The sequence below is a fragment of the Carcharodon carcharias genome, chromosome 18, assembly GCF_017639515.1.
Source record: "Carcharodon carcharias isolate sCarCar2 chromosome 18, sCarCar2.pri, whole genome shotgun sequence".
NCBI lineage: Eukaryota > Metazoa > Chordata > Chondrichthyes > Lamniformes > Lamnidae > Carcharodon > Carcharodon carcharias.
Genome location: NC_054484.1, coordinates 93,490,948 through 93,513,417, shown reverse-complemented (window position 1 = coordinate 93,513,417; position 22,470 = coordinate 93,490,948). Strand labels below are relative to the sequence as shown.

The window sequence follows — 22,470 nt, the reverse complement described above, 5'->3', positions numbered from 1 at the left end:
ATGCTGCCAGACCTGCTGAGTTTTTCCAGGTAATGCTGGTTCTTGGTAACCCAACAACATGGAAGAGGTGCATCAACTCTGAGTGATACAAAATAGAAAATACTGGAAAAACTCAGCAGGTCTAGTAGCAAAACAAAAACAGAATTACCTGGAAAAACTCAGCAGGTCTGGCAGCATCGGCGGAGAAGAAAAGAGTTGACGTTTCGAGTCCTCATGACCCTTCGACAGAACTCGAGGACTCGAAACGTCAACTGTTTTCTTCTCCGCCGATGCTGCCAGACCTGCTGAGTTTTTCCAGGTAATTCTGTTTTTGTTTTGGATTTCCAGCATCCGCAGTTTTTTTGTTTTTAGGTCTAGTAGCATCCTGGAGAGAGAACAGAGTTAACTTTTCGACTCCGTATGAACCTTCTTCAGATCTCTGAGTGATATCTCATTTACTTTTAGCGGCGAGTAAACGTCACTAGACTAAGATAGTGATAATCCATGTACTTTGCAAAGGGCATTCTTGTAGGAGTCTGCCCCTGGTTAATAATGAGTGCAGGCTGGAGCTTGCCATTGTTATAATGCCAACTCTAATCCATACTTGCATTTGATGCTAACACTTAGCCTAAACCCAACTCTAACTCTAACATAAACCCAAATCCTAATTCAACCCTAATCCTAACCATAAATCTGATCCCGACCCTAATCACATCTACCACAACACCAGCCCCAAACCCAAACATAACTATAATCCTAGACCCTACCCACATGGTGAATCTCGAGTACCCTAGACCCTGACCAGTATCTGGACCTAGCCTCAAATCCCTGCTATAAAATAATCTCACACATAATCCATCTTTGTCCAAACATAAACCAGTTCTACCCTCTTTCCAGAATCCAACAGATACCTCGGACCCTAACATGCAAATAAATGCCACCCATCGAGCGAACAGCCCTAATATAGGAAGTCACAATGCAAATCAACTCCACTACCGAAACCCTTGCCGGTGGTAAAATAACCCAAAAAGAGGATAACTACAATAGAAAGCTTGAGCCAGGGAGAAGTGAAACAGAAAACACCAAATGAGATACAAACACAAAAGACAATCACACTCCTTCCTTTATCCCCACACCTAATCCTAACCTAAACTCTAACAGTAACTGTAACCCCAACACTAACTGTAACCGTAACTCTAACAGTAATTCTACCCCTAACGCTAACTGTAACTCCATCTTGACCCTAATTTTAACCCTAACACTAACCCTAATTGTAACTTTAAACCTAATTCTAACCCGTGCCAGAAAAAGTGGCAGAACGATAGGCAAAAAAACCCAGAACGGTTTTGCCCCCTCCCCCTTTCTGCCCGACCCCTAAAACCTAACTAACTCTAAATGTAACCCTAACTCTAACTCTGGCTGTAACTCGAAGCTGAATCCTATTGCAGTTATCCCTTCAACTTCAGCAGAAATAGCCAGTCACATTTCCACACTGCGCGTTCACCAACTGCAGAATTGAGTTCCTGGTTTAACAGTCTGAAGCATTTCGGCAAAGGGTTCTGAGGTTCACAGTACTGTATCAAAGCACAATAGTCAGGTGAAAAACATTGACTGATGCACTGCTATTTTTCTTCAATTTCTCATTAAAAAAAAAACTTTATTGCTGAAACAAATCTCTGTAACTGAGAGACAGTGTGGCTGTTCATGATCTTTAGCATCGTACCTCAGTTTGACTGTGATTACAAGGTCCAAGCAGAATAATAGTGTTGTGGAATATTTATTAATGCTTCTTTCTCTGGACTATTCATCAGGGGCTTAGTATGTGTGATGGTGGAGGGGGGGGAGCTATTTGTTATTGGATACCTTTAGCCCTTGAGGATAAAATTGCTGTCTTTCTGATTGGTTAATGCCTTGCTGCAAGAACTCTTAAGCATTTTATATTGAGAGGGCATATCAGAACTTGCAAAGCGCCTCGAAACTCTGCTCCTGTTCGAGATTTCCCTCAGCCTGCTTCTGCTGGGTTGGAGAGTTAATTCCTTTGGTTTCTGCATCCAGCAAAAAAAAAAGTGGCAATGCTTTTTTTCACACATTGCTTTGGCTTTGTGTTAGATCTTGTTCACTTCAGGTACCAGTACTGCAAGGCAAAAACAGCTTTCTCGGCCGCTGTCCAACTTGTGTGTGTTGTCCGACCTACACGCAGCTTGACGGTAAGTCCCTGTAAAGGGTTACCACTGAATGCTCTGTAAATTGCTTGGAATTAATCCTGTTCAGACGTGAAAACGGTGCCGCTGGGAGGTGTGTCCGTGGGCACATCGGCACGTTATCCGTCATTATTCCGCATCGCGGAAAATTGTCCATTACTGCCTGACCCCGGAACCTCGAGTAGTGCAGGGGCACACAGAGGTCACACTGACAATGCTTCCCTCTATGGCGTATAGTGTACGAGCACAGTGGGAGTTGCTGCTATAATAGCGATTCAGGTCACCACAGTCTGACAGACTGGGAAATCCAATCGCTTTACTTTTGGCCAAATCAAACTGCGTTCATTAATCCTGGAACCGGTTTTGTCTTTCACACTGCATTATTACTTTTACAATATGTAACATGTCTGGGTTTAGAGACATGTAAAATAAAACAGAAGAAGGTAGAAAAATTGCAGTGAATGGATGCAATAATCTTTACTTTGGGGGATATTTAAGAATATAGACAGATTAAGCTGTTTTTCAATGTGGCCACCAAGAGTGAAACCTTTTCTGAATGTAAATTGACAATTGCTATTCAGTGCTTGGTACAGGATTTAATACTGAGCTGTCAGACAGAGAAGCCAAAGGAAAATGATATAATGTCTAAATGTACCGCTAGAAATTTTGATTGCATTTGTGATTTTTGGACTGTTGTTGAATAAGCAGCAACATTAGTTGGATGTATACATGTGCCGTGCCTAGGAATTTGCCTATAAGCACTTGAGAGTCAAGACCCTGCTCTTATCAACAGATATGAATATTTATTTTAAACATTATTTGTAAGATGCCTGGGGATAGGGGCACATTAGCTAACTCACACTGAGCCACAGTGTGCTGAGACAAGGGTAACTCATTAGTGAAAGAAAGACTTGCATTTATATTGCGTCTTTCTTTGCCTCAGTCCCAAAGCACTTTATGGCCAATTAAGTACTTATGAAGTGTACTGGCTGTTGTGATGTAAGAAACACGGCAGCTAACTTGAGCACAGCAAAATCCCACAAACATCAATGGAATCATGATTGGATTACCTGTTCTGGCGATGTTAATACAGGGATAAATATTGATCAGGACACTGGGGATAACACCCCTGCTCTTCTTCAAAACAGTGCAATGGGATCTTTTACATCCACCTTAGGGTTCAGATGGGGCCTCGTTTCAGTGTCTTATCTGAGAGACGGTGAGTTTCCTGTCGCAGTCAGGCTGGCAAAATGTCAGAATTAGCAACACCGAACGAGCTAAAAAAAAGATGCAGTGAAGCAGCCAGGGTTGTACTTTCATCACCTTAATGACCAGCCACAAGCACTATGACAAACAGCTTCAGGCCTCCCTCTCACTCGGGCATCTTAAAGGGGGAGAAGAATAATTGCAAGGGAGCATACCAGGGTAGATTGGCATACAACGGGAGTTGCAGCTGGGTTGTCCATTACAGAGACCACACCAGTTTCCCTTCCATTCAAGCTAATGGAACTGAAAATCTAGTGATTTAATAGGCAGCTGAACCATATGGCCAGCTACAAGCCCAGCAGCAAATGTAAAATCTTCTGTGTTGGCTCTAAGTAGTTTTTCTTAATGCTGAGTCTGCACATCACAATGATGTAATCAAATGAAGCTAATCTGATCTTCCCCATTAGTTCCCTTATGGATGACATCAGCTTGCTTCCATTTGCCTCCTCAGCCTCAGCTTTGTAAATATCAGATGAAATTGTCAGAGAATTTCCAAGGTTGCCAACAGGATTAATAAATACTCTGATCGCTTCTCTCGCCTCAGCCACCCGCATCCAGCCCGCCTTCCCACTCCGCATTGAGAACGGTCCTTTAGCCATTTTGAAAAAGTGGTGGGGGGTTTGGTGGGGGGTGGGGGGGGTGTTGGTGTTGCATTTTGATAAAATGCCATTTGGGTTTGTTCAATGTCCCATTAATTTGAACAAAAGGAAAGTTACATAACACACGTGGGGTTTTTCTCCAGCATAGACATGAAGAATGAATCAATACATGAATTGTGACACTAACAGCCTTGCATGGTTTAAAAGCCCTGATATTGATGATGACGATTATTTCACACTGTTCCATCCCCTCCCCCTTGCATCTGACGCAGTGTTAGCAAGTTTATTCCTTTAGGGAATATAGATTTTTTTTTTAAAAGGCTCTAATTTTATTCAACATTTAAACAAAACTCTTAAAATAAAGTAATATTTTTGAAAAATGAGTGCTATTTTAAAGGACAGCACTTAGCTTTTAAAAAATAGCTATTATTTGTTGCCTAGGGAGTTATTTGTATTTAACTTCATCTTCTTTCCTATTATAGTGCTGGTCTGGGCAGAAAAGTAATTACACTCCTTAATTTGGCGCTATTTAATAATGTTTCTAATGGCACTCAGACTGAGAGGGTTTTTAAAGGGCGTTTATTTCAATAAGCATTGCAGACCTACTGTTGTTCCTGACATCAGTTATAAATAGTTTCTCCAAGCAACTGAAGATAGTTTATAATATTTCCTTGTCAAGTTTATTTCTCTGTTATTCCAAGATTGAGGCCAACTGTGCAGCTACCTCTTCCTCATCTACCATGTCCCCTATAACCCAGCATCCCAGTCACCCTAGGCCAGTGTGACCATCCTTCTGAACTTTCACAGCTAGCCCTTGCACCTCTCATCTCAAACTGCATGCCATTGGAGAGATCTCTTGTATTCCTCTTTACTCAACTCCTTTGACAGAACCACTGCACCCCCAACTCACACTTAAAATCCCATACAATGGGATTCACTCTCCCCTTCTCTATCTACAATCTCTCTTCCCTCTCTAAAGTCATTGCCATTCAGCTGTCGGCCAATCTCTCCTGAAGCTCCCTGTTTGAATCTCTCCAGTCCAGCTTCTACTGGCGCTGTTGATTCTATCCAGGAACAGGCCTGTTTTCTATAACTGTCCCCAGTCTAAGAATGGAACAAACTTTTCCAAAATTCACGGCACGATTGGCAGAATGTCCAGACTTTCATTCAGACACCCAGCCTATGTCTTCAGACATGTACTCAGCTCAGTGACCGAAAGCTGAGTGGAATATCTGCCAATCCTACATGCTGAGCTGCTTAAAGCAAATGGGCCTGTATCTGATTACTATTGTATCATAGACAGTGCATGTAACAGACATGTCCCTATAGCAAAGCATCAACTGTATCACAGTTGATTTGAGAGAGTTTTCTTCAGTATAATTCTGCTAGGGAGGGTGGCCAGACCAGCCCTCGATATCCTTTCCCTCCCCTCCATATCCCCCACTTCCATATACTGCCACCTCGCCAAATCCTCCTCCCACCCCTCCATATCCTCTCACCCATACCTCCATATTGCCCTGCCCCTCTGTATTTCCCCACTCCTCCATATCCTCTCTGCCCCTACAAACCTCCAGCCCTTTCATATTCCCCCAACCCTCCATCCCCCACCTCTCCATGTCCCCTCTCACCCCTCCATATCCAATCCCACCCCCCCATATCCTCTCCTGCCCCTCCAATTGCCCCCTGTCCTTCCATGCACTCTTCTCCTCCATACTCCCTGCCCCTCCATTCCCTCCACCCCTCCATGCCACTTGCACCTTCATGCCTCCCACCTCTCCATAACTCCCCGCCAATCCATGTCACTGCTTCATAACCCCTGCTCCTTAATTACCCTGCCCCTTCATACCTCCACCTCTCCATACTCCTTGCCCCTCCATATCCCCTGCTCCTTTATACCCCTGTCCTTTCATAAACGCCACCCCTCCATATCCTTCTGCCCCTACATATCCCTCTCAGCCTCCCGCCCTACCATACCTTCCGCCCCTCCATATCCTCACCCCTCCATATCCCCACCACTTAATTCCCCATCCTTTCTTGCTTGTGGGGAACATAAAAACTGACTGTAAAAGTTTCTATAGGTATGCAAAGAGAAAAAGATTGGTGGACAAATGTAGGTCCCTTACAGTCAGAAACGGGAATTTATAATGGGGAACAAAGAAATGGCTGACTAAATAAAATACATATTTTGGTTCAGTCTTCACAAAGGAGGACACTAATAACATACTAGGAATGTTGGGGAACACAGTGTTTAGTGAGAGGGAGGAACTGAAAGAGATCAGTATTAGTAGGGAAATGGTGTTGGTGAAATTGATGGGATTTAAGGCCGATAAATCCCCAGGGCCTGATAATCTACATCTCAGAGTACTCAAGGGAGTGGCCCTAGAAATAGTGGATGCATTGGTGGTCATCTTCCAAGATTCTATAGACTCTGGAACAGTTCCCACAGATTGGAAGGTAGCTAATGTAACCCCACTATTTAAAAAGGGAGGTAGAGAGAAAACAGGGAATTATAGACCAGTCAGCCTGACGTTGGTAGTGGGGAAAACGCTGACAGTCCATTATAAAAGATTTAATAGCTGAGCTCTTGGAAAACAGTGGCAGAATAGGACAGAGTCAGCATGGATTTATGAAAGGGAAATCATGCTTGACAAATCTACTGGAATTTTTCGAGGATGTAACTAGTAGACTTGATGAGGGGGAATCAGTGGATGTGGTTTATTTGGACTTTCAGAAGGTTTTTGACAAAGTCCCACATAAGAGATTAGCGTGTAAAATTAAAACGCATGGATTGTGGGTAGTGTATTGAGATCGATAGAAAACTGGTTGGCAGAAAGGAAACAAAGAGTAGGAAGAAACGTGTCTTTTTCCGAATGGCAGGCAGTGACTACTGGAGTATTGCAGGGATCGGTGCTGGGACCCCAGCTATTCACAATATATATTAATGATTTAGATGAGGGAACTATATGTAATATCTCCAAATTTGCAGATGACACAAAGCTGGGTGGGAGGGTGAGCTGTGAGGAGGATGCAGAGATGCTTCAGTGTGATTTGGACAAGCTGAGTGAGTGGGCAAATGCATAGCAGATGCAGTATAATGTGGATAAATGTGAAGTTATCCACTTTGGTAGCAAAAACAGGAAGGCGGATAATTATCTGAATGGCTATAAATTGAGAGAAAGGAATGTGCAACGAGACCTGGGTGTCCTCGTACACCAGTTGCTGAAGGTAAGCATGCAGGTGCAGCAGGCGGTAAAGAAGGCAAATGGTATGTTGGCCTTCATAGCGAGAGGATTCGAGTACAGGAGCGGGGATGTCTTGCTGCAATTATACAGGGCCTTGGCGAGACCACACCTGGAATATTGTGTGCAGTTTTGGTCTCCTTATCTGAGGAAGAATGTTCTTGCTATACAGGGAGCGCAGCGAAGGTTTACCAGACTGATTCCTGGTATAGCGGGACTGACAAATGAGGAAAGATTGAATCAGTTAGGATTATATATGCTGGAGTTCAGAGGTATGAGGGGGGAATCTCATAGAAACCTAAAAAATTCTAACAGGACTAGACAGGGTAGAAGTAGGAAGGATGTTCCCGATGGTGGGGGAGTCCAGAACCAGGGGTCACAGCCTGAGAATAGAGGGTAGACCATTTAGGACTGAGATGAGGAGAAATTTCTTCACCCAGAGAGTGGTGAGCCTGTGGAATTTGTTACCACAAAAAGTAGTTGAGGCCAAAACATTGTGTTTTCAAGAAGGAGTTAGATATAGCTTTTGGAGCAAAAGGGATCAAAGGATATGGGGAGAAAGCGGGAGCAGGCTATTGAGTTGGATGATCAGCCATGATCATACTGAATGACAGAGCAGGCTCGAAGGGCCAAATGGCCTACTCCTGCTCCTAGTTTTTATGTTTCATAACCCCACCTCTCCATACCCCCACTCCTTCATACTCCCAGCCCGTCCATATCCTCTGTCCCTTCCTACCCCCCTCATTCGTCTGCGCCTCCAAAACTTGCCCCTCCATTCCCTCACCCCTCTATACCCCCACCTCTCCATTCCTCTGCCTTCCATACTCCTGTCTCTTCACACCACCAGACCTCCATACCCCCTGCACCTCCTTATCCCCTTCCTTCCTTCCCCCATCCTTCCATTCCTCCGCCCTCCATACTACCACACCTCCATACCCCCTGCACTTCCTTATCCCCCTTCCTTCCTTCACCCACCCCTCCATCCCCCTCACCCCTCCATGTCCCTCCATCATTTCCACCCTTTCTCATCTCTGATGTTTTTAACAACTGATGAATAGAAGTGTTGAAAGAAATTGAAAAATGTAACTTTTTTTAAATGCTGCTATGATTTTTCCTCCCGGATTGCCCACAGCAGGTTCTGACAGATTAACCCTTAATTCCTGGAGACCCCTGGCCAGTTGGCAATCCTAATTCCAGCTAAACTGACCTGCCAACAACCTTGCCAAACTCTAATTTTTCATTGGTTGCTTTGAGGTTAATATTGGACAGATATTTAATTCAAATTGCAGACAAAAGTGCACTTGAAGAAAGGAGCTTTTCAGTAGCAAATGCCGGGGAGCTTGAATAGAGGGACATCTGAGTGAAGTGGCCTTTGCAGAAATGCATGTAATATTTTACTTTTAAATGAAATATAAAATGGCTCATACACTGTTATTGTCTCTCTCAGAACTATATTGCTGAATGCTAATCAGCATTGACATTTAGCAATGCTTTCAAAAACTTCAGAAAGCTGGCACAAGCCTGCTAGGTATTGGCTGGACGTGGGTGAGGATATGAAGTAGGTCGGGTGTTGTACAGTTCAGTGTGGGTCTAGTTTGCACATATCCCTGGGATTGAACTGGTAACATCTGTGTGGGAAGGACTGCAGGTGAGATGGTTGTGCAAATGCTTCAAGCGCTCACATCGAGTCCCTTTAATTGCTATTCTGAGGTATTAGAGGTGTCAGCCCTTTGAAAGTAGATGGCTCCCTTTAAAAACCTCAGTGGAGGATCTTGGATGAAACACTCATAGGAACTGGCTCAAAGGAGAACATCAACTCCCAGTTAAAGTGCCACATGTGCAGGGACATACACTTGCACCCTGTGATTGCCCAGTCCAGCCATGGTATGTGCCAAGAGCCCAGAAATAGAATAACCAAAAGCAACATTTAAAAGAAAACATTCTTGGGGTATGGGCATCGCTGGTAAGGCTGCCATTTATTACCCATCTGTAGTTGGTCTGAGAAGTTGGTATTGGGCCTTCTACATCTGCTTGCCCTGCTAGGCCATTTCACAAGACAGTTAAGAATCAAACATTGAGGTGTGTGATTGAGGTCACATTAAGCATGGCTGGTCGTAGAGTCATTATGGCACAGGAGGCCGTTCAGCCCATCAAGTCCATGCTGGTTTCCTTCCCTAAAGGACATGTAGTAATCTAATGTGCAATATACCTTTAAAATGAATGTTGTAATGCAAGATCACAAGATCTTGGTATCCAATAGAAGAGTAGCGGGGGCTACCTCTGTAGTCAGTAGCCCTGAGTTAGAGTCTGAAGTGTAAAGACAGAGTTTTGAGTTGTAAGCACACAAGTGTAGCTGCTGAGTTCCTTTTGTAAATAAACAGAATGTGTTTCTCCTAAGAACGGTCTACTGATCTTCTCTGTCCACTTGATCACCCCAAAACAAACGTGCAACCCAGATCCTTAAGTCCCAACAAACCAGGGTACAGGATCCAACAGGACATTAGCAAACCAGTTAGGTTTTTACAACAATCCAACAGCTTCATAGTCATTTTTACTGATAACAGATTTTTGTTTCCAGATTTTTCTTTAAACTAAATTCCAGTTCTCCAACACTGCTGTGAATGGATTTGAACTCACATTTACTGGATTACTTGTCCAGTAACATAAGCATTAATGCCCATCAAATGGCTGATCAGAGAAGGTCGGGGAGTGTTTCTGCTGTCATTCAATCTGTACTGCAGCACATGGGCATGAGCTTCAGGAGAAAAAAATAATATATAGAAATAGTGTTAGAGCTGAGAGAGGGAGGTGCTGGAGACCAAAGTGCCCTCCAGTAACATTCAGGAGTGATCGGTGTAATTATCTCTGCTCTCACTGACAGGCAGGTTTATTTCCACTCAGGCCTATTACAGCAGGAACTTGTAAATGTAACTCAGTTTACCGACCTAACACTAATCTTCTGCTGCTACCTCACAGCATGTTGATGAAGGGAAATGAAATCAGATTAATTCAAGACGTTGGAATGGGGCCAGAGAATTAATGAACAAGAAACATCCTCAGGCACCTGGCTATACAAGCTAATACTTAGCCTGGTTACTCAGAAGACCCTCTGTTATAATGTCAGGTCTTTACAGAACTGTAGAGTCTACTGCAGTTCCTGTAGACAGATCTTGTCATCTCCAAGCAAGAACGGTTCCTGCTCTGAAATCTGTCCTTTTAGAGATACATACCCCAAGAATTAACAAGGACTTGCCTTAAAGTAATCAGCACTTACCTTGGTTTGACACAAAGCTACCAAACTAGTTCCAGGTTGGTGCATGTGAACTCAGACTAGTTTCACCAAGAATGTGTACACCCAGTGAAGCAGCGATATAAGGGCTGAGTCAGCAATCCTGTTTCTGGGAGAGCTATGTGTAACTGGTGCAGAGGGAGAGTTGAGTTGGGAGAGATGGGCCCCTGCCAATTTCTTTCAGGGTCGCAATTCAATGCTGTGTTGCCCATGGCAAGCTGGAGAGCTTGGGCCTATTTTGCGCACTGGCCTCATTAAGGCCTGAGGCTTGATAGAAAAGTGCTTGCCTGACACAGATCCGCTGTGTTTCCCCTTGTGTTCCCATTTGGAATGGGAACAAGTGAAACTCCCTGGAGCAAAAGAGTTCTTAAGTCATCCTTGTATTTTTCTTATAATATTTATGGCACCTTTTTCTTAGTGCCTTTTTATGTTTCTTTTAGGCAGGTTTTCCACAGCCAGATGTTTGACCTCAGCATGTGGGGGTGGCCCAGCATGCTGACATATAAAATGACGTGTGGTGACATCGGGCGTGTGTCCTGATGTCAGCGCGCGTCATTTAGATATTACGTTTGGTGGGTGTGCGCTGGAGGCGGCTGCGCGCCCGTCAAACTGTCAACAGCCTATCAAGGCCATTAAAAAAACAATTACAGTAGTTAACAACACTGCCCGTCCAACCTTAAGGTTAGCAGGCAGGCGGAGAGCCCAAGCGGGCTTTGCATTTTTCAGGAAACCTCATCCACATTTGCAAATAACATTTGCACAATTCATAAACATGTCCCCCAGCTCACGTGACATTGTCACATGAGGGGACACGTTTAAATAATTTTTGACTTTATTATTTATGAACTTTTATTCTGTACTTAATCTCCCTGAGGCAGCTCTGTGCCTCGGGGAGATTTCTACACTCTTTAGTGCGCAAGCGCAAAAGAGCGCAGGCCCCGACACTGCCTCCTTCCCCCCACCTGCACAGGGAGCGCTCAGCGCGACCGGGTGTGCGTCACGCTGGGCAGGCCTTAATTGGACCGCCCACGTAAAATGGCGGCGCGCAGCCGATCGTGGGCAGCGATTGGCTCCATGCCCGCTCCTGCCCGGCCTACCCGACATTCAGAACAGTCTTCCCCACATTACTGAAAATTATATTAATGTAAATGTTTCTGAAACAAATTGTCAGTGTCTTTTTTTTTCTGTTGCTAGTATACTTTTAAAGCATCTCAAGTATCACGCTGCTACATTTCCCAGAATATGGCAGGTAGAGGGTGCAGGGGGCACAGATTACTAAGAAGTGCCATGTACCCAACATGAGGTCCATCCTCAGCATTAATAAGTGACCAGGTTTTGATGATTGAAGGCCACAGAAGATGTTTGTGTGGCCAGGCTTTCCACTGTATACATCCTGTGTAGGAAGAGGAAGAAGCCATTCAGCCCTTTGAGCCCATTCCGCCATTCTATCAGATCATAGCTGATCAGTACCTCAACTCCATTAACCGTCTTTGCTCAATATTCTTTAATCCCCCTACCCAACAATATTCTATCAATAATAAAAGCAAAATCCAGCAGATGCTGGAAATCTGAAATAAAAACAGAAAATGCTGGGAAAACCCAACAGGTCTGGCAGTACCTGTTGAGAGGGAATCAAGAGTTAACGTTTCGAGTTCAATTTTATGCCATTGAAAGGGGGAGGGGGAAGCAAGAACAAAAGGGAAGGTCTTGAGGAGGGTAGAGGGCAGAAGAGGTTAACTGACAAAGATGACATGGAACAAAAGGCAAAGGAGTGGTAATGGTTGTAATAAAGAAGCAAAGCATTGGTCCAGTGTGAGTGTGAATAGCACTGTCGGAAAGCAAAAACATGAAAAACAAGATTCAGACCGGCACAGGGCAACAAAGTAGAATCAAAATGGGAGACAGAGTTCATGACCTGACATTGTTGAACTCAGTGTTAAGTCCAGAAGACGGTAAAATGCAGGGAAGGAGAGAGAAAGTAGGAACCTACAGGCCAGTTAGCCTAACATCTGTCATAGAGAAAATGTTAGAAGCTATTATTAAAGATGTTATAGCAGGGCATTTATAAAAATTCAAGGCAATCAGGCAGAGTCAGCATGGTTTTGTGAAAGGGAAATTATGTTTAACCAATTTACTGGAGTTCTTTGAAGGAGTCACATGTGCTGTGGATAAAGGGGGATCAGTGGATGTGCTGTACTTAGTTTTCCAGAAGGCATTTGATAAGGTGCCACATCAAAGGTTATTGTGAAAAATAAAAGCTCGTGGTGTAGGGGGTAACATATTGGCATGGATAGAAGAATGGCTAGCTAACAGGAAACAGGTGGCATAAATGGGACTTTTTCTGGTTGGCGGGATATATCAAGTGCTGTGTCACAGGGCTCAGTGCTGGGGCCTCAGCTTTTACAATTTATATAAACGACTTAGATGAAGGGACCAAAGTATGTTTGTGAAATTTGCTGGTGATACAAGGATAATTATGGAAAATAAATTTTGTGACTGGATGCCTGTGTCCAGTGGAGTTCCACAGGGATCGGTGTTGGGTCCCTTGCTGTTTGTGGTATATATAAATGATTTAGACTTGAATGGAGGAGGATGACACGAAAATTGGTTGGGTGGTAAATAATGAGGAGGATAGCCTTAGATTACAGGAGGATATAGATGGGCTGGTCAGATGGGCTGGCAAATGGAATTTAATCCAGATAAGTGTGAAGTGATGCACTTGGGTAGGACAAACAAGTTACGGGGAATACACGATGAATGGTAGGACCCTGGGATGTACCGAGGATCAGAGGGACCTTGGTGTGCATGTCCACCGGTCATAGTGGATAAGGTGGTTAAGAAGGCATATGGGATACTTGCCTTTATTAGCCGAGACATAGAATATAAGAACAGAGAGGTTATGCTGGAACTGTATAAAACGCTGGTTAGGCCACAGCTAGAGTATTGTGTGCAGTTCTGGAATCCGCATTATAGGAAGGATGTGATTGCACTAGAGAGAGTGCAGAGGAGATTTACCAGGACGTTGCCTGGGCTGGAGAGTTTTAGTTATGAGGAGAGATTGGATAGACTGGGGTTATTTTCCCTGGAGCAGAGGAGATTGAGGAGGGACATGATTGAGGTGCATAAAATTATGAGGGGCATAGACAGGGTAGACAGGAAGGAACTTTTCCCCTTGGTGGAGGGATCAATAACCAGGGAGCATAGATTTAAGGTAAGGGGCAGAAGGTTTAGAGGAGATGTGAGGAAGAACTTTTTCACCCAGAGGGTGGTGGGAATCTGGAACTCACTATCTGAAAGGGTAGTAGAGGCAGAAACCCTCATAACATTTAAGAAGTATTTGGATATGCACTTGCGATGCCAAGGCATACCAGGCTATGGGCCTAGTGCTGGAAAATGGGATTAGAATAGTTTGGTACTTGTTTGACTGGCGCAGACTTGATGGGCTGAAGGGTTTTATTCTGTGCTGTAGACCTCTATGGTTCTATGACTCTATGGCTAAGAGGATGTAAGGAGGCTACAAAGTGACATAGGTTAAGTGAGTGGGCAAAGATCTGGAAAATGGAATATAATGTGGACAAATGTGAAATGGTCCATTTTGGTAGGAAGAATAAAAAAGAAACCTATTATCTAAATGGTGAGAGATTGCAGAGCTATGAAATTCAGATGGATCTGGTGTCCTAGTTCATGAATCACAAAAGGGTATTATGCAGGTGCAGCAATTAATTAGGAAAGCTAATAGAATGTTATCATTTATTGCAAGGGGAATTGAATACAGAAGTAGGGAGGTTATGCTTCACTTGTACAGGGCATTGGTGAGACCACATCTGGAGTACTGTGTACAGTTTTGGTCTCCTTATTTAAAGAAAGATGTAAATATGTTAGAAGCAGTTTGGAGAAGGTTTACTAGACTAATACCAGGAATGGGCGGGTTGTCTTATGAGGAAAGGTTGTACAGGTTAGGCTGGTATCCATTGGAATTTAGAAGAGTAAGAGGTGACTTAAGTGAAATCTTTCAAGATCCTGAGGGGTCTTGACAAGGTGGATGTGGAGAGGATGTTTCCTCTTGTGGGAGAATCTAGAACTAGGGATCACTGTTTAAAAATAAGGGGTTACTCATTTTCGACAGAGATGAGAAATTTTTTCTCCCAGAGGGATGGGAGTCTTTGGAACTCTCTGTGTCCACCACCTTTTGAGGAAGAGACTTTGGATATTTTTAAGGCAGAGCTAGATAGATTAACAAGGGAGTGAAAGGTTATCGGGGGTAGGCAGGAACGTGGGGTTGAGGTTACAGTCAGATCAGCCATGATCTTATTGAATGGCAGAACAGGCTCAAGGGACAAAGTGGCCAACTCCAGCTCCTAATTCATATGTTCACATGTAAGAGGTGCTGTTCCTCCAGTTTGCGTTGAGCTTCACTGGAACACAGCAGCAGGCCGAGGATGGAAATATAAGAGTGAGAGCAAGATGGTGAATTAAAATGGCGAGCAGTCTCTAACCTGTTGACCTCAGTTTTGTAAATTTCCATTGAGCTAACATCTACAACGTTTTTAGGAGAGAGTGCGCACTTTCCATTATCCTTTGTGTAAAATTTGTTTTCCTGATTTCACTTCTAAATGGTCAAGCTCTAGTTTTAAGATGATGCTCTCTTGTTCTGGATTCTCCCACTAGAGAAAATATTTTATCTGTATCTACCTTCTCAAATTAATCTATAATTTATAAACACCTCCATTACATCATTCCTCAAGCTTCTAAGGTCAAGGGAATACTAACCATGTGTCCTGCTGAGGTCTGGTTGTGCACACAATGTAATGACAGAACTATAAGACGAGACGTTGCTATAATTTAGCAATAAATATAGAACTGCTTTAATAGGTAATGCCTTGTCAAGCTGCCGTTGGCCAGCTACCTGACAGTGCAAAATGTTTTTGAGCCTTTCGAAAGGCTCCAAAATTTTTGTGAACCCTATATGCAATCATTTGTCTTTAAGTAGCTGCATGCTGTTAAATTTCAAGCAGCAGCCCTTTAATAACTGCATTAGTTTGTGGGCTGCTTTCCTACAAGCTGTGCAAGAAACATTGAAATGACCTTACTGCCCCTGGCCAGGCGAGCTCATCAATCTACTGGAATTCAGCCTAATGCAGTAGTCACAGAGTCTCATTGGCTGTGATCATTAAACATAATAAAGTACAGGCGTTCATCAAATACTGAAAGTACACTGCAAAGTCTGCATATGGATGAGGCTGTAATGGGTTGGAATATAAAAAGCTGTGATCACTGATGCAGCGAATTCAGTCAGTTTCACTGCTTTCAAACCTCTCACTAGCAGAATACTGAATTGTGCCATTCAATTTCATGTTTCATTCAAATAGACAGTTCAAAGTGTGTCCTCATCTGATTCAATCACTGGGATTTCAGAGGAACTTCTGAACTGTTAGATCGAGCTTTTAACCTCTTTATTCTTTTGAAATAGTTTTTTATCAGAAGAATTTAATGCCACATTTATCCGAGCAATTGGGAATGAATGAATGGTACATTATGCCAGCGCGGAAAAGGACACAGTCAATCTCATATACACAGGATAGATACATTTTACTCTGTAACACTCCACTCAGTTCATTTGATTTCCTTCAAATGAGTTTGGCAGCTATTGCGCCAAGAAATTTGCAACGGACAAATGTTCAAATTTTTGAATTAAATGTGAACAAACAATTCAAAATTCATAGCTAACATCAAATCAATTCAGTTCATCATACCTGTGCTGGCCCTTGGAAAGATCCAATTGTCCCAATCCTTTGCTCTTTCCCTATAGCTGCACAATTTTTTCTTTTTCAAGTGTATATCAAATTCTCCTTTGAAGGTTACTATTGAATCTGCTTCCATCACCCTTCCAGGCAATGCAGTCGAATGAAATAAAAATTAACGTTAGAAAGACAGCAATTTGGGTTGATTGGTATGTTCACCCCCTGTGCCATACAGTGGCATCTAATGGTCACACTGTACCATACAGTGGTATCTGATGGTCACACTGTACTATACAGTGGTATCTGATGGTCACATTGTGCCATATAGTGATAACTAATGTCTACCCTCCGTACCCCACAGTGATAACTGATGTTCACTCTCTGTACACCACAGTGATAACCGATGTTCACTCTCTGTACGCCACAGTGATAACTGATGTCCACCCTCTGTACCCCACAGTGATAACTGATGTCCACCCTCTGTACTCCACAGTGATAACTGATGTCCACCCTCTGTACCCCACAGTGATAACTGATGTCCACCTTCTGTACCCCACAGTGATAACTGATGTCCACCCTCTGTACCCCACAGTGATAACTGATGTCCACCTTCTGTACCCCACAGTGATAACTGATGTCCACCCTCTGTATCCCACAGTGATAACTAATGTCCACTCTCTGTACCCCACAGTGATAACTGATGTCCACTCTCTGTACCCCACAGTGATAACAGATGTCCACCCTCTGTACCCCACAGTGATAACTGATGTCCGCCTTCTGTACCCCACAGTGATAACTGATGTCCATCCTCTGTACCCCACAGTGATAACTGATGTTCACTCTCTGTACCCCACAGTGATAACTGATGTCCACCCTCTGTATCCCACAGTAATAACTAATGTCCACTCTCTGTACCGCACAGTGATAACTAATGTCCACCCTCCATGTCCAATATCAGCAGTAACATTTGGAGAAGATGTCAAGAACAGGTCCAGTATTTTACCAGAAGGGGAGACCCATCCATCCTGAGCTACTCTTGGTTGAATTTACCATGAATACCAGTCAAGCAATGGAGAAGGAACTTGCATTGGTGTAGCACCTTTTATAACCTCAGGAACAATCAGGAAAAACTCAACAGGCTAGGGCTCTTTTCTCTGGAAAGGACTTGTTAAATTCAATGGTTGTTTAGAAATGAAGACCGAAACCAAGACAGACTCCTTCAGACAGAATTTTATTGCTTGTCTTAAACTCTCTATGGACAGCACTAGTCTCAGTGGTTATCCCTTTTATACAACCAAATAGGTATTAGGTTAAACAACCCTAATAATTAACAGTTGAACTTCTTTAACTGTTTCCTTCCCTAACATGACTGAATAGTGACCTAATGGAGACCTTTAAATAATGAAGGGGTTCGGTAGGGTGGATGTAGAAAAGATGTTTCCATTTACAGGGGAGATCAAAATGAAAGATCATAAATATCACTAATAAATCTAACAGGGAATTCAGGAGAAACTCCTTTACTCAGGAGGTGGTTAGAACGTGGAACTCACACAAGGAGCAGTTGAGGTGAATTGCATAAATGCACGTAGGGGGCAGCTTGATGAACACATGAGGGAGCAAGGAATAGAAGGTTATACTGACTATACTGACAGGGTGAGGTGAAGTAAGTTGGAGGAGATGGAACATAGACACTGGCAGGGAGCTATTATGCTGAATAGCTTGTTTCTGTGCTGCACATTCAATCGCCAACCCTCTAGGATTGGCTTGGAGACTCCAGGGCTAAAGATTGACCTCCATCTGGGCATTGCCCAGGAGAAAAATCGTAATGACATTGTTTTGAAATTTTTGATTGAGCCTTGACCTTATACAAGTAAAGGTGGATTTTAAGGAGAGCCTTGAAGGAGTTGGGTTGGGTGGGGTGAGCTAGAGGCGGAGGGCTTTATGGAAAGAATTCCAGAGAGTCACAGTTTTGGTAAGGGTAAAGTAGGGGGACCCAGGAGATTCAGTAGACCAGAGAGCTTGGTGAAGGGTTTGTAGGGCTGGAGGAGGTTGCAGAGATATTGAGGGGCAAGGTCTTGGATGGATTGAAATAAAGGACGAGAATTTAAAATTTGAGGTGTTGGGGTAACGGGAACCAATGCAGTTCAGTAAGGACAGGAGCGATGAATGATTGGCGCTGGGTACAGGGTCTCATCTAAAAGATGGAACCTTCATTAGTGTAGAAACAGTTTGGATATGTCTTTATTTTTGATCAGCAACATAATTAAAGTGTTGTTAGCCTTGCCTGGTGGCTCTGTGATTAACCCTGCTGATTTATCACATTTAATGTGGCTGCAGTGAAGCAGAATAAGTGGATGAATGTCTCACCTGACGACAGTGACACAGCAAAGAGAGGGATTACACTGTTTGGTTAACTGAGAATAGTTTCCCATCCCAATCAAAGCAGATAATTCTGTTACTGGAACACTAAGACATCAATCAAAATCATGGAAAAGCCAGGCTGTGAATAAAGTCTCAGGAGATGAAGTGCTAAGTGGAAATATTTACTTCAAACGGCTTCTGAAGCGGTTTTACATATGGGGTGCAATACAGCAAGAACTATTGGTTTAGTGCTGTACAGAAAGAGAATGCAGTTAAATCATTACCTACCTAGAATTACTGATTTAGTTAATGCACTCCTGTTACATGTGTATATACTTATCGGTGATGGTCAATTAAGATGTACGTTACAGTGTGAATCTAATTTACTATACTCTCCCCTCCCCTGGAATGCAAATTTATCCAATGCACAGCAGGCCAGGAGAATCCTAGGTTTAAATTCATCAGCGTGTGTGCTGATCACAGGCAACATTGCGATAGGGGAGCTGGAGGAGGGGAAATGGGGATTGGAGGCAGACAGGGCGGTGAGAAGTGGAGGGGGTGGTTTGGGGACTGGTGGGTGTTAGGGGAAATCAGGCCCTGACCAGTGCTGGAAACTGACATCAGCAGGTTTTGACCCAGGACACAACTGGGCTCAGATGCCATGCCCCCTGTAGTTGAATAGCTCGTTGTAAAAGCACACACGTATCATCGTATCAATGTTGGTTATTTGGGCATGAGTATTTGAGGGTGACTGGCACCTCTGGAACTGTGCCCCTGCGCCAAACCAATGCCATTAAAGGTACAACTGTCACTCAGTTGCTAACACACCCGTCTCTGAGTCAGAAGGTCATGAGTTCAAGTCCCACAGTGAGGACACTTCAAAAGTGCATCATTGGCTGTGAAGCACTTTGGGATGTCCCCTGGTTTTGAAAGGTGTTATATAAATGCAATTCTTATTTTTTCAGGAGAGGAGGGAGAAAATAGGTGGGGGCAGGTGCAGTGGTGGAAACACTGACTTTTCATTAATACAGCTGTCACAGGGGTTTAAATGGGCTCAGCACCAGGAGTGCTGGTGCCATCCATGTGCCTGCTGACACATGTGGCTGTGGCAGCCCCACCCCATGAGCACACTCCCCACCACTCTGTCCAATTAAACCTGTGGGGATTGGCAAATTCCAAAATATGCTGGTTTTCCAGCTGGGTATAATCCTTAGCAAAACACGGCCCTATTGGGACACCAACCCTCTAGGATTAGCTTGGAGTTTCCAGGACTAAAGATTGACCTCCATCTGGGCACTGCTGCAAGCAAGCCCAGGAGAAAAATCATAGCGACATTGACTGACCAAGCCTCGACAGCTTTTTGGGGGTGAGAGTTCCAGATTTCCACTCCCCTGTGTGAAGAAGTGCTTCCTGACATCACCCATGAGAGGCTCTGGCTCTAATTTTAAGGTTGCACTCCCTTGTTCTGGACTCCCCCACCCCCCAAAACCTCCCCAATCCCCACACAACCCTCCCTTCCCCACCAGAAGAAATCATTTCTCCCTATCTACCCTGTCAAACCATCTAATCATCTTAAACAGCTCAATTAGATCATATCCCTTAATCTTCTATATTCAAGGGAATGCAAGCATTTTGCTATTTGTGCACAAACACTGAATGCAAGCATCACCCAGCATTTTTCAACTCTTTATAAAATGTCTTTATTCAGCCAGTTGGCCAGCTGTGAAAGCCAGGAGCTTCTTCTTTGTAAATAGCAGCTCTTCAGTGCTTGTCTTTTATTCCTGTCGTTTCTCTCTCACAATTTGTTTTGTTCAGTCTTACAAAAGAACTCCCCTCGCCTCCTTGAATCAGCAACTTGCAGCATCGTCCTCTTTCCTTTTTTTTTCCCTCTTTTCAGTTGTCCTCCTAGCCTTTTCGACATTAATATTTGCTTTCCAAAATTAACTAGTGAAAGCAAAAAAAAATGCCCAAGTTAAATTAAATTTGCAGCTGAAAGTAGAGGTGGTATCCCAGGGCTTTGTAACAATGTGTGTGAATGGTTTAGGAAGATGAGTGATGTCTCCTGTGCTATTGGTTATCCATCTGCTACACTTTAGACATGACAGGTTGCATTTTGATTCAACAGTGAAAGCTTTAATGGGAACATGAATAACATCGGTTCCCAACTGTGGAAATTGATATTCATTGTAAATTGCAGTCTCTGATAGCAATGAACCTGAAATTTTCAAATGTGGACAAAGATTTGCAAAGGAACAGCAGTGACAAATGTGAATCCATTTATTATAGATCATTTTACAACAGATAATGTGCTTTCCCATTCTTACAGCCTCATAATCTCAGGCTGCATACCCTGAACCTATACACTATCATTATTCAATGGCGTTACATTATATTTCCTGTAAAGTCCTCCCATGTTCCCTTTTACTGAGTGAGGCCTCCCCTTTATTTAATTCCCTTCTTGCCTGTTTGAGCGAGTGGGTAGGAGAGGCAACAATCAACTGATTCACTAAGGCCTAAATCAGATTTTAACCCCAAATGGGTTGGGGTTGCTGTTAAAGTGTTATTATTGAGCATATAAAGCACTGATTATTGATAAACATTAACTCACCATGTTACCTCTTTTCTCCCTTCCTCCTCCCCGTTCCTACAATCTGATTTCAGCACCTGGCAGCTCGGAGCACACTCTCACTGCACCAGAAAGCGACGGGGAATGGCGAGGATGTCGGTGAGCGGCACATGCTCTCCTGCCCGTGTCCGGGAGCTTCCTGCAAGTGGGAGGGACCGCTGAAGGCCATTCTGCCGCACTTGGCCATCAGCCATCGCAGCATCGCCATCCTCCGGGGAGAGAGCGTCGTGTTTCTGGCCACCGGCATTCACCTCCCGGGCGTGGCAGGGTGGGTGACAGTGCAGTCCTGCCTCGGCCACCACTTTGTGCTGGTGCTGGAGAAGCAGGAACGGCGCGAGGGGCGCCAGCGGTTCCTGCTCTTTGTGCTGTTGCTCGGGACGTCCAGACAAGCAGAGGGCTTCTCCTACCGGCTGGTGCTGAACCGTAACCGCCGGCGGCTGACTTGGGAGGCAACCCCGCGGGGCCTTACGGAGGGCCCAGCCTCGGTCAGGTCAAATACTGATAGCCTGGTCTTTGACACTGTGATTGCTCAGCTGTTTGCTGATAATGGAAGCCTGGCCATTAATGTCACAATATCCACGTGCTGACAACAGGCAGTGATAGCTGTCCATCGTACTTACCCCAGCATTCTTTGCAAACAAACACATCTTTGCAATAGCTGTGAAGTTACTCTCTTTTTAATGGATGACTGGTTAACCTTGAATTGTTTGTCCAGTATCACTGAGGCAACCATGATTTAGATTGTTGGAACATACATGGACACTCATCAGTTCTTTGTGTAAATCCACAATTTGAAGCACTGACGTGCACAGAATTATATGATGTTATTGGGTACGTACCTTCCTGAGGACAATTGCTCCTAGCTCAGAAATCATGTGCTATAAATTCCTTGGAAAATGTAATGATTTTTAAAAAACTAACTGTCTTAGAAAATGTTTTGTACATTCTAGCCGCCCCCCCCCCCCCACCCCACCCCCCCCACCCCCCCTCCGGTGTTATCCCCGAGATACCCACTTTTACTTATAAGGTGTGGAAGATCAGTCCATCAGGGTGGTTCCCGATTTGTTACATGCCTCAAGGGGATTTGGAATGCTAGGTTACATCACGCTAAAGTGCTTAAGTACAATTGAATCACAGCATTGTTACAGTGCAGGAGGCCATTCAGCCCG

General features: G+C 43.9%; 1 protein-coding gene across 1 annotated transcript; it reads left to right on the top strand.

The window, feature by feature from the left end:
- Positions 1-1,980: 1,980 nt before the first annotated feature.
- LOC121290808 (E3 ubiquitin-protein ligase SIAH2-like) lies at positions 1,981-22,215 on the top strand. The gene is made up of 2 exons (XM_041211756.1): positions 1,981-2,186; positions 21,337-22,215. The coding sequence occupies exons 1-2, from the start codon at positions 2,052-2,054 to the stop codon at positions 21,886-21,888; spliced, it is 687 nt and encodes a 228-aa protein (XP_041067690.1). The 5' UTR covers positions 1,981-2,051; the 3' UTR covers positions 21,889-22,215.
- Positions 22,216-22,470: the final 255 nt, after the last annotated feature.

Excerpts from the sequence above, each read along its gene's own strand:
- LOC121290808 (XM_041211756.1), top strand. The coding sequence starts at position 2,052 with ATGCTTTTTTTCACACATTGCTTTGGCTTTGTGTTAGATCTTGTTCAC. Across the intron at positions 2,187-21,336 it reads GACCTACACGCAGCTTGACG|CACCTGGCAGCTCGGAGCAC; the intron begins GTAAGTCCCTGT and ends ATCTGATTTCAG.